General features: G+C 33.5%; 1 protein-coding gene across 5 annotated transcripts in view; it reads left to right on the forward strand.

The window, feature by feature from the left end:
• The first annotated feature begins 1351 nt into the window (after window positions 1–1351).
• Marf1 (meiosis regulator and mRNA stability factor 1-like protein) overlaps window positions 1352–12207 on the forward strand; it is a 50636-nt gene continuing 39780 nt past the window's right edge. For 2 of the 5 annotated variants that reach the window (XM_071587335.1, XM_071587337.1), the window contains exons 1-9: window positions 1352–1934; window positions 2002–2345; window positions 2420–2563; window positions 2640–2800; window positions 2977–3100; window positions 3207–3376; window positions 3979–4088; window positions 8318–8791; window positions 10677–11119. In XM_071587335.1, the coding sequence (XP_071443436.1) occupies window positions 1901–1934; window positions 2002–2345; window positions 2420–2563; window positions 2640–2800; window positions 2977–3100; window positions 3207–3376; window positions 3979–4088; window positions 8318–8791; window positions 10677–11119 (2004 nt within the window). In that variant the 5' untranslated portion in view covers window positions 1352–1900. Of the gene's footprint in view, window positions 1935–2001; window positions 2346–2419; window positions 2564–2639; window positions 2801–2976; window positions 3101–3206; window positions 3377–3830; window positions 3896–3978; window positions 4089–8317; window positions 8792–10676; window positions 11120–12207 lie in introns of those variants that run through there. The other 3 variants (XM_071587333.1, XM_071587336.1, XM_071587338.1) reach the window with 2 other exon arrangements.

Consider the following 12207-nt stretch of genomic DNA (forward strand, 5'->3'; position numbering starts at 1 on the left):
CAGTTCGAATAATCTCCAGTTCTTTGGACTAGTAACTACTACCTAGCGCTCGTGGTGTTCCTGGAAGGTCAATTCAAGGTCTGATAGGGACTCCAGATTTCCCTATCTGTGAATGTGGAATTACATTTTTCCCTTGATTATTGTCGATGGTGGCTCCACGAGGTTCGGAAATCTGCTATGGCCTTAAGAAAGTGGGTAATCAGTAGATTCTTTAAGTACTATCATAGCAGCATCGATAGGGTTCATCTACTTAACGGTCCGTAAGGGGGTGTAAGGATACCACCCGTAATTTAGAAAGGAAGGGTTGTGTCATTTGCTGCGTTTAATCTCAAATTATTTGGCGTTACGCTACATATACATTCCTTTCACTAATATCGGCGTATCGAATACTATTTAGCATTATTCAATGTGATATTGAAGTACTGTTGTAGAGGAAAAAAGCATTGGAAAATGCTAAGACCTTTGCCTACTCTTCACGGGAATTATATGATAGCTATTCCGTAATCTTATATGCCATGAAAACATTGCTTTTGCTCAAAGGAAATCTGCAGTACAAAGCGTTATGTCGCTTAAACAAGGTCAGACCCTTGAGAACGGCATGGTCCTTGGGATCGAGTGCATGCAATGGTCTAAAGAAGTTTTTCTTTGAAAGTACCCTAATATGGGCAAGAAGTTCAATAGGATTGACTATTTTCATTCTGATAACAGAATGCCTTATGCATGACCCGTGTAGGTAGATATTTATTGCTAATGTGACGATCGTTAATTTTTTATGTATAAGAGTAGAGTGGCATTCCAAATTTCATTTTACGCTGGTATTCTCGCATTAGAAGGGTGGTGAAATTGCTGTCATAACTGTCAAATATTAATTCGGTGGTGCAAAGGACTGGTAGTAAATTCTTTATTGCATCCTGCCACACTTCAGACAACAAATCTGCACGAGTGCTAAGTTACACCCCCCTGGCTTAATGGGAGTGTTCCTGCGTTGTAATGCAAACCCAATTCTGTAAGTCTTTTCAGGGATCGAATGACGTTACCTCCATTTTGCTTATGTATTCTGCATTTTCCTATTTGGTGTTCTTTTCAGGAGTAATTCGAAATAATGAATCGTTTAGTGCCCATTTCTCCCATGGAAAATGTTCCTCCCCATTTCTTGACTTAGATAATCGTGTAATCATGGAAGATTGTTGAAGGAAATCCAGTCGCTCCCGTCTGTATCTTTACACAACTTATTGCTCTTACTTTCGGCTCTACTCTTGCATAAACATATTCGTCTTAAGACTATTTGAGGGAGAATGATTTGAGGCTATTGGTCTCTCTTTGTACTTGGGATACGCTGTTCAACGAAAATAAGGATGACGTTGCCACTACTTTGTATTACAGATTATTTTATCATTAAGATTTAAGAATAAGTTTTTACTGTTACAGCGACTTGCAACAACCGAAATTCATATCCCCGGAAGTGTAAAATGGTGGATTGTGCAGTTCTCTTGTTTTTTCCGTTGACTGGTGTAGTGGACGGAAGTGCTTCGTAATTTTTTAACTTTTCAGTTGAATCAAAATGGTCAAGTGAGGGGTACGATATTGCCCATGTAAGGTTGGACTTTTTCTTCAAATTCAAATGATCAATTTGTTGTAAATGAATCAGCACTACTTAGCGAGTATATTTGCTCACATCAAAGAAATATTTTCATTTTATTTACTGCAATGCTCTGTTTAGTGGAGGGAAGCTGATGGGCGCGGTATAGCTATACTTTTATGTAAATAATTGTATTCTGCCGGAATTTAACTGGAAAGTAATATTCTGTCATCATGTACATAATTGTATGCTGCTCATTAGATGATTTGTATTCTTTATCGAAGTCTGCATCGTGTGCGTGTTGTATTTTGAGATCTCCAAATGTCACATCAGCCAACATTCAAGAGGCCAAGACGTGAGTAAGATATTTCGTTTGTTCTTAATTTTTTATTAGCCTTCATATCACTTTTTTTTCCTCTTAGCGCCGTTGAGGAAGGTTGAAGCATTCTTCCTCAATGACAACCATGGGGACGAAGAAAGAGCCAGGATAGGCGCAGGCCTTTATTTCCCACCAAACACATCTACTACTACATTTAGATGTTTATCTGCCTCACCTTTTGCGAAGTCAGATCGTGATTCTGAATCATCAAGTCAACAAGATGATGAGGACTGTGGTTTGGTGATGTCTTTTGCGTCCTCATCGCCAGTTTGCATACCATGTTATCGATATCACAATTATCAAAGCAATGGCAGTCCTGTGGCCCTGCGGTCACTTCCTCGTTTTCTGCCTCCAATTGGAGTTTTTTGGGACATAGAGAATTGTCAGGTATGATGCAAAACAGTGGTAATCTAAGTGAAAATAAACATTGCACTGTATTCATTTTTGCCCTTCGTGTTTAGGTACCCAAAGGACGTTCTGCCATGGCTGTCGCACAGGTCATTAGGGATAGGTTTTTTACCGGCTACCGAGAGGCTGAATTTTTGGTCGTTTGCGATGTGAAAAAGGAAAATAGTCAAGTGATACAAGAATTGAATGATGCTCAGGTGCGCAGCGCGTCTAATTCTACAATTAAGTTAATTGGTGTTCAGATATATATGATACTAATGATTGCTCTTCCAGGTAAATTTGATCCATGTGTCCGCTACTTGTAAGAATGCTGCCGATGAGAAACTTCGACAAGCCATCAGAAGATTTGCTGATATACATGGGAGTCCTGCGTCAATTATTCTCATTTCTGGTGATATTAACTTTGCTGCAGATATTTGTGATCTACGACACAGGTTGAACTGCTGAAGCTTACCTATTTTTCTGGATTGTTAACTTTGTATTTATCTTTAGTTGTAATTTAAAATTATTGTTGGCATGGAATAAAGGAATTTGAATATAAAAAATATGAATAGGAAAATTGCCTACTCAGTCTTAGATGTAATGCATATTATTTCAATGGGATTTTCAGGAAGAAGATTCATGTAATTTTGCTACACAAAGTCAATACTTCTGAAGCTTTAATTCTATGTGCTAGTGAAAACTACAATTTCACTCATATAGTAGAGTCTCTACCTCCAAGAACCCAATCAAAGGTGAGGTCTTGATCCTGAATTTAACCTGAAGATCTATGATTTAATGAAATTTGGGAATAATATATAAATGAAAATGTTGAGGAAAAATACCTTTGTAATATTTTAGTTTCCAAACCAGCCTGTTGAAGTTGTAATTTCAAATTTGCCCGACGACAAAGATGAAGTACGTGTGAGAAACAGATTGAAGCAACTCTCTGATAACTGTGGGGGACGTGTTGGTTCAATATTCAAAACTTCGGCCTCAATAAGATTTCCATCTATGGAAATAGCCAACAGGTATTGTGTGCGACCTTCTTCAAAAATTGTTTTTTCTGGCATGTTCTTATGATCAATAAATTACGAATAAACACAAGTTTGGTCTATACAAAAGTTATTGTATATATTCCACCTTCACTGAGAAAATGTCCTGGACATCAGAATATAATTTGGCAGACATTTGGATGAAGTGACAGATTTCAAGTTTTTATAAATACTTAGTTTGTCATATGTTTTAATATTTCTCGAATTTTATGCACTGAATGGCTGTATTCATTCTATGTGGACTAGAAATTTCATCCTAAACGCATGACCTGTGTATTATTTTTAAGCTGCCTTTTATATGAAATTCAATGCACCAATCACAGCATATTTTTTAAATTGATGGTGTTTTGTAAAATTCCACCTTGCCTTATGGGAAGTGAGGGTGATTTGGTGCCAGAGGCATTTCACTCAACTCATTTGCTCTCAGCTGTCCCAGTTGGACTGTAGTGCTTTACTACCCAATCAGCCAGATGAGCTGATGGGCTCATTATAACTGTGAGTGAATACCTTTACAACATGTTACTTCAATATTTTTTCTCCCTTCATTAATGTCAGACCTTTACTCTGTTTATTTTAAGAGCCAAAAAAAGAATGGACGGAGAAGATGTATTTGGAAGCAAAATATCTGTCAGTAGTCCAACCAGAGGCTTGGAGAAAAAAGAAGGATCACCAGTGAAACTTCAATCTAGTAAGCTAAGTTGTGATTAGTGCATGAAGAATTCTCTTATCCTATACTATTTTTTTGAGTTCCTTGGGATATAATTCAACATTTTAGTCTTTCGTCGATCAATTCAAAATTTGTCATCTTTAGTAATTTCAAGAAGTCTCTTATGATACTCATGATTTAATTTATAAATCATTTTACAATACTGCATCTTAAAAACTTAAAAAACCAAAGGTTTTCTGGTTCTTGACCTTGGAAAAATAAATTATAAAGCACTTGAATATGCACTATTAGTTGTGATGATGGATTAGTCAATTTTCTTTGAGGAAAATTGGCAAAATATTTTTCTTTGACTTATGGTAAGTGGTGTGCTTTCTGCTTTCTAGCATGAAATTTTCATAAGTGAACCTTAATGGACCACAAGAATCATATTTTTTAAATCCATATCCTACCTCTAATTATCATTTTATTATTTATTTAATCATTTGTAATTGCCAGATAAATGTCCTTAATAGTAGATGTCCTATAAATTAATTTAAAACTATTACTCATGCCATCCTCCAAAATGAATGGTACTTTCACTAATGCCTTTTTCCTGTTCATCTAATTCTTTGGTTCATGTGTTAGTAATGTATGGCATTTGCAAAACTATTAACTGTTGCCAATGGGGGCTTAAAGGTTTCAAACCTCTTTCAATTTATTTTGGTATAATGGTATTTTTTTCTTTGCAATAACTAATTACATGAGCAATTCCTTTACATGGAAACTCTAATTTAATTTTAAACCATCAACTGCATTTAAATAGCTATGTATTTCCATTATGTCACCTTATGAAATTTCAATTTTGTTTGCAGTGTTATAATTTTTCATCTAATATTTGAAAGTTAAAAACTATTTTGGAACAGCATCTGCCATTGCCAACATCATGATAATGATATATATCACCCAAGCGTTGATTACCCCTGAAACTCGACTACTTTTGGTTTACTACTCAGTTAATTAGTGCCATGATTTACTGAACTGTTACTGTATGAATCAGGTGGATTGTGTGAAAATGTTAGGCCAGGACTGAATGCATTACGGGACTGTTTTAGTGTTATATTCTATTTATTTTGTTTCAAACAATATTTCCAAATTCAATGGCACCCTTTCTTTTTGTTAAGTATTTTTTTGGGATTTTGAAATCAGTTAACACAGTGAATTATGGATTGCATAAAACGTAGTAACAAGGATGTTTCATGTTACTTACATCTAACCAAAAAATTAGGTACATTTTTATGTAATGAGAACTTGAACAATGCACCTGATTAAGTTTTTTTTTTATGGGAGGTAACCGACAGCTAAGGTTATTTGCGCCACTTGATTGAGGAATTGAGTTATGAAGCATTTTTTTTATAGGTTTTTGTATTTTTCATTTCACAATATCTGTCTGTAGTTTCATTTCATAATTTCCATCTTCATCGTTTGAAATTTGATTTCTCTCCTTTCGCTGGGTTAAGAAATTAAGCAATCCAGTCTTTAATGACTGGAGTGAACACTGAATGATTTGTAACATTAACAATAATCTCTCAAATTTGCATAATTGATTGTAATACTCAGTATGTCCATAATGTGTTAGATAAGACTATGAGATAGGTTTATATTCATCTAACACAGTTAAACGCAGTATTGAATCATTAAATATTGGGAGCTTTAGGTAGCCTAGGTGGTAGTACTGTAGCATAGGTTAACTTCAAATTGCTTATACAGGCATTCCCAAAATGTCGATAAATCAATCACTACAAAATGAATCTGAAAAAATCAATAATTTATTACAAGTTACAAAACTGAAACAAGCCATGTTTCCGGGCAAGTTAATAGTTTTTTAATAAAATTTTCAAGCATAATTTCCACATTGTCCGTCTCGAAGGCAATAATTTTAACATGCGCAGAAATCTGCAAAAAATTGAACATTTTCAGACCCTTTCCCGAAAAGATAAGACTAAATATAGTCCCGATTGCCTTTGATAAATTAACATAAGACATTTTTCTCATATTTTGTGTCCTTAAGGAATCAAAAATAGTGACATCCTCATTCAAATATTACTGGGCCAAAAAACTATGTGTGAAAGAGAAATTTCAAGGGAACAGGGTAAACCTTTTTGGGGTTCCTGGGAAAATGAGAACTCAATTCAAAGAAATGGTAATGTTCACCAGTATGCAAGTAGAAGAAATAAAGATAGAAGTACTCATCTTCATCCAATCAACCGCAGAAAGAAAGCAGCTGGTTCTAAGGTCGTCGGCATTTGACATTGACAAATATTCTCTAGGTTTAAAGATATCTGAACTACTGGGGCTAATAAGCATATGATAAAATTATGCCTATTGAGAAAACTACATTACTTAGTAAATGAATCCCTTAAAGTCATTGTAAATGGTGACTATGTAAGTAAGTTATGAATATAATTGTCTGTATAATTCAACTGCGATATGCCTATATGCTACTTTTTACCTTAATATATGGGTTGTTCAATAAGCCCTTAGGACAGGCTAGAAAGACTATTTCTTTTGAGTACATTTTTTTATTTTTCAATATGCTCCTTTTAGCTTAATATACTTTTCCAATTTTTTCTCTAACTTTTATAAGCCACCCAAAAATAGAATCGCAGAAGATCCTTAACATAGGAATCTGTGTTGGCAATGGCCTTTTCATTTGTTAAATTCCATAATTTTGGCCACAGAAGGCAAATATGCAGGCGTGCATATTCTTGGAGAATTTTTTTCTTTGCCAAATGAGAATGTATTTTAGTGATTTCTTTGCTCAACAGGTGCGATAATGATTCATAATCTCTATATTTATTGCTTGTCCTTCTTGCAAGTAATTAATGTAGATGAATCCACGTGCATCCAAAAAAAAACGTGGCCATGACTTTGTTGGCTAATTACACTGTCTTTGCCATCTGAAGACCTGAATTGCATATCGCCTTTAGAAACCCACTGTTTCATCAGTTCCTTCGTCTCTAGAGTATAGCCATGTTTCATGCTGAGTTATATATCAATGAAGATACTCATTAGAATTGCAACATAAAAGTGCCAAACCAGCCTCCAATCGACCAAGTGAATGCACTTATTCTCTACTGAGAGCCAACTAGGCACCCATCTTGCTGAGATTTTTTCACGCCTAATTTTTTGCGCAAAATTCAATCACCTTAACTTGTATTGATTTAGAAAATCAATGATTCAGTTTAGAGGGATCGAGTAATTGAAAAAAAAATGGTCTTTTCATCAAATCTTAAATCAATTCTGAGGAAGTCACTTCTACTGGACATCCGGAAAATTGTTCATCATTTGTGGATGTGCAGCCACAATTAAACTCATTTATCTGATTTTAAATGCTAGGGTACATGGAAGCAGATGAGCCATGAACTTCATCATACTTGACTTTATTTAAAAAGCTTACTACCATAAGAAAACAAAGTGGAATACACACTGCATGAAACTTTTTTCCATTTTTCTAAGTTAACCAGGTTGTTGCTTTAATCAATATGAAAGTTATACCTCGCAATGGATACAGATGAACATTTAACGGCAGTCTGATAGTCTTGAATTTTCTAAGGAATTATTTAAGGAGCCACATTTATTTTTAGATATATCTTAATTTGAGCATTATTTTTAGGTGAGCAACATTCAGACATTTTAAACTGTTTAAATCTTCCCTCAAATGCCTATGCTGTGGGGAAAAATTGGGAAATTTGTGTGTTCCACATATAACTGTGGCAGTGTCTATTTACTGCCATAGGGAGAAAACAACCATAAACCCAGTAATGGTAGAGCTCACCCAATACTAAGCCCGACAACGTGTGAAATTCACACATCCAGGTGAAGAGGCTACCTAGGCATCCTCTTACTCTGATATTTTGTGGCCTGTAAAGGTACAAGATGTCATGATGTAATACCGTACAAACACATTCACAGGCATTAGTGGTTGTGCACTGATGTTTAACTCGTAAATTGCCATAACAATAGTAAGTGTTCATATTGTATCATAAAAAGCAGTGTAACTGTGTCGAACAATTATGTAATGGCTAACCAGTTAATGCAATAATGTGGTGTAATATGTAGCCAATCAAGGTTGGAAAATTATAGTGCTGCTATTTTATAGAATTGGTTTTCCCTGCGATTTTAAATTAACCCCTTGTCATGAATTGTGTGTTAAAAATTTAACTGATTAAAGAAGCCGAAGAATTACTGAGTTTATTTTTTTGTTTCAACAGTGAGGAAAATTGTTGGAAGAAAAGAGGACATGGTAAAGGATCTTAGACCACTTACATGCAGTACTAAATCAGATGATAGTTCAAATGAAGTCAGAATGCTTGGACATAATGGGTGGCAAAGTTGCCCAAATGTTCAATTGCCAGTGGAGAGAGAGGTAGAGGAAAATTCTCTTGCTAGATTAAGAGGTCTTCCTTGTTCGAATGGGAAACCATGTGATGGATTAGGACTTCTTCCTTCTCCTACAATGTCAGCAATACCTCCTCCACCAGTGCTTTGGCATGCAGTGCCATCACACTGGGTGAATGGTAACAATGAAAACTCCAAAAAATTTCCATCTGTTTTGGCACCTTCAAGCAAATCAAATTTAGAAGCAAGTGAACCCATTTCAACAGGAGCCTTTGGAAAAAATTCAGATTCCTGGCTTCCCAATAAACTTCCTGATGGAAGGCGAAAAATTCGTGGAACTCACAGAGGTAAATGGCAATCAGTTACAAATATGTTAATTCAGAGATCTAAAATATTATGTTATCTTGGCAGTTGATCAAATAAGTAAGGGAGGAAGTAATAAAGGGACTAATAGGTTGTTATAGATTCTTTAATCAAAATAACAGTTCATATTTCAATATATATATATATATGTATATGTATGTATATGTATGTATATGTATGTATATGTATGTATATGTATGTATATGTAAGTATATGTATGTATATGTATGTATATGTATGTATATGTATGTATATGTATGTATATGTAAGTATATGTATATATATGTATATATATATATATATATATATATATGTATATATATATATATGTATATATATATATATATATGTATATATATATATATGTATATATATATATATATGTATATATATATATATGTATATATATATATATATATATATATATATATATATATATATGTATATATATATATATATATATGTATATATATATATATATGTATATATATATATGTATATATATGTATATCTATATATATATATATATATATATATGTATATATATATATGTATATATATGTATATCTATATATATATATATAATGTATAACACTTAGCACTAGTGGACACAGACAAAAACACAGAAACACACAAAAAAAGAGACTCACTATTTTTCGAATTTTCGGTGGTCGTTGCCACCTTTATCAAGGAGGAGAGGGACAGTTCTGTCCCTCTCCTCCTTGATAAAGGTGGCAACGACCACCGAAAATTCGAAAAATAGTGAGTCTCTTTTTTTGTGTGTTTCTGTGTTTTTGTCTGTGTCCACTAGTGCTAAGTGTTATACATTATTATTCACGTCCGTGAGTCTTTCAAAAAGTGTTATATATATATATATATATATATATATATATATATATATATATATATATATATATATATATATATATATGTATATATATATATATGTATATATATGTATATCTATATATATATGTATATATATATATATGTATATATATGTATATCTATATATATATATATATATATATATATATATATATATGAAGAATTACTAATTTAGCTTTATTTCTAAGATTGATTGGTAGTAAGGGAGATAAGGAACAGGATTTAATGAAGTGTATCTTGCAATTTTTGTGTATTGATGCAATAGCCATATGAGATTGGTGTACAATAGATTTTTTTCTGAGGATTCTTTTGTTGAATAATGGGTATTTTTTTCTTGGTGCATTTTAATTGAATCCGTGCTTGAATGAAACAGTTTCTGGCGTCACTTGGTGGAAATTCTTCATATTGAAATTAAATTTAAAATACTTCGCCTTTCCACATAAACCTTATTTATGTGGAAAGGCGAATGTGGTTTATGTTGGAAGGCGACGTATTTTAAATTTAATTTGAATCCGTGCTTGATAACATGGAAAACTAGAAAAAGCAGGGTATTTTAGTTATGGAATGCTCGGGGGAAAATTATCTTCATAGACCATGACATAGTCAAGCATGAAACTCCCGATTTGAATTATATTAAATGTAATTTAATTTGTGTGTTAGCAGCAATATGTTCATTAATTTAATTTATCACGTTATATTTTATAAGTCTGAAACTGGTCATTGTTTGTGTTTTTGTAGCCATTATTCATGGAATTTTTTTCATGGATTCATCATTGGAAAAAATAAATTTTGTGGTATCTATATTTATTTATAAATATTGTTTGTGTTATCATGGAAACATTTGTTGTTGTTTACTTGTGCTTATTAAACAATTTTGTTTAGGCATAATGAAAGATTAATGATAATTTGTGTGTAGATTTTTATGTTTAAAGAATGCATTTGTTTTAATTTTGAGTAATTTTATATTTTTGTTTGTTTAAGTGTCTCAATCAGAAGAGCCCATTGAAGATATTGATCCCACGAGAGGTGCTGATCCTAATATGTTTAAAACAAGCTTAGGGAATGAAAATACGTCATTTTATCAGGGGCATGTTTCTTCTGCTAAGAAGAGCAGAACTCCCTCACCATTAACAACCAATGGGTCTGTGGATCTTCAGAGACTTCAAAGGCAAAGTACTCAGTATTTTCCTCGAGGTTTGCCAAAAACTGATACAAATTCTTCTAAGGCTGTTTCAAGTGACTTAAGTAATTTTAAATGCCGTACTCCATCACCTCATCCTGTCTTAGTTGGTTCTCAAGAAAAAGAAATGTGGTCTCATGGTCATATCAGCAACTGGGTAAGTGGTGGCAATAGTTGGCAGCCTGAAAGACGATCGTGCAGTCCTGTCTCATCTCTTAAAACAACGGAATCAGATAACCAAGAGGTAAGTTAACATTTGGCTTTTTAAGTCCTATTGTTTTTTTTAGAGACAAATATTCATACTTTTATAAACACAAACTCAATGAAGGAGTAATGATTATTAGTGAGGACATCAATTAACTGCTTTCCATTATGTATGTACAACCAACCAACGACAGACAATAGAATTTACATCTGCTCTTGAAAAGTCGTTCAATTCAAAACTGAGCCAGAAAATGTTACAAGATTTCCAGTTCACATTACAGTGTCAGAAAAAAAATGTCATTAATATGTATGTCATTTAATGGACACATTCTTATCCATGGAATTCGGTCATAATTTAAGTTATCCTCAGAGTAATGTGGAACTTAATAAAAGTATGAAAATTATTGTATGTTCATTTATGAAGGGTCGCTGTAGTCCAGAGTTAGTGTTTGACTTCCGACTGGAGGGCATGGGTTTTGATTCCCAGGCAAGTCCACTTCCTCACCTCCACTGAAGCTCTGTAATTTTTTGGTATCAGATTTTCTTGGGAAACCATAACCGGTACAGGGAAAGACACCCAATGTGTGAATTTCTGCGGCTGGTCTTATTACTGGGTGAACTCAACCATAGCACAATAAATAGACCTTTACGTATATTAGTGTGTTTATGGTTCATATATGTCAATGAGGCCAGGTTTTATGTCCTGCTAAACTGAAGGGTAGCATTAATCTCTGGTTAAGGCCAAAATTCGTGTTGTGACCTCTAGTTAAGTTCAAAACAAACTATTAAACTGCTAAATATTTGATTAGCTTGTGTTACTTCAGTTAAAATGTTAAATTCCCTAGTGATGATTATAAAATGGCAATCATCAGTAACATGGTTCATTTACATTGGATGTATCAAATAAATGGTATGTTTTGGATTGGTGCACTTGTCATTATCAAATTCTGTTGCTAAGATGCTTACAAAAAATTCAAGTTGAACGTTAATGATGATGTATGGCAGCCATTCCCTTAAATATAAAGGTGACTAAAGTAATGGCATCTTTATCATCTAAAATGAACAAACTTTGGTATATGTAATGTAACTCCCAATATACACTCCCTCCCCCTGCACTTGATTGAATTC

Source organism: Hetaerina americana, unplaced genomic scaffold (assembly GCF_022747635.1).
Source record: "Hetaerina americana unplaced genomic scaffold, ioHetAmer1.1.p SCAF_3, whole genome shotgun sequence".
In the NCBI taxonomy this organism is placed as follows: Eukaryota; Metazoa; Arthropoda; class Insecta; order Odonata; family Calopterygidae; genus Hetaerina; species Hetaerina americana.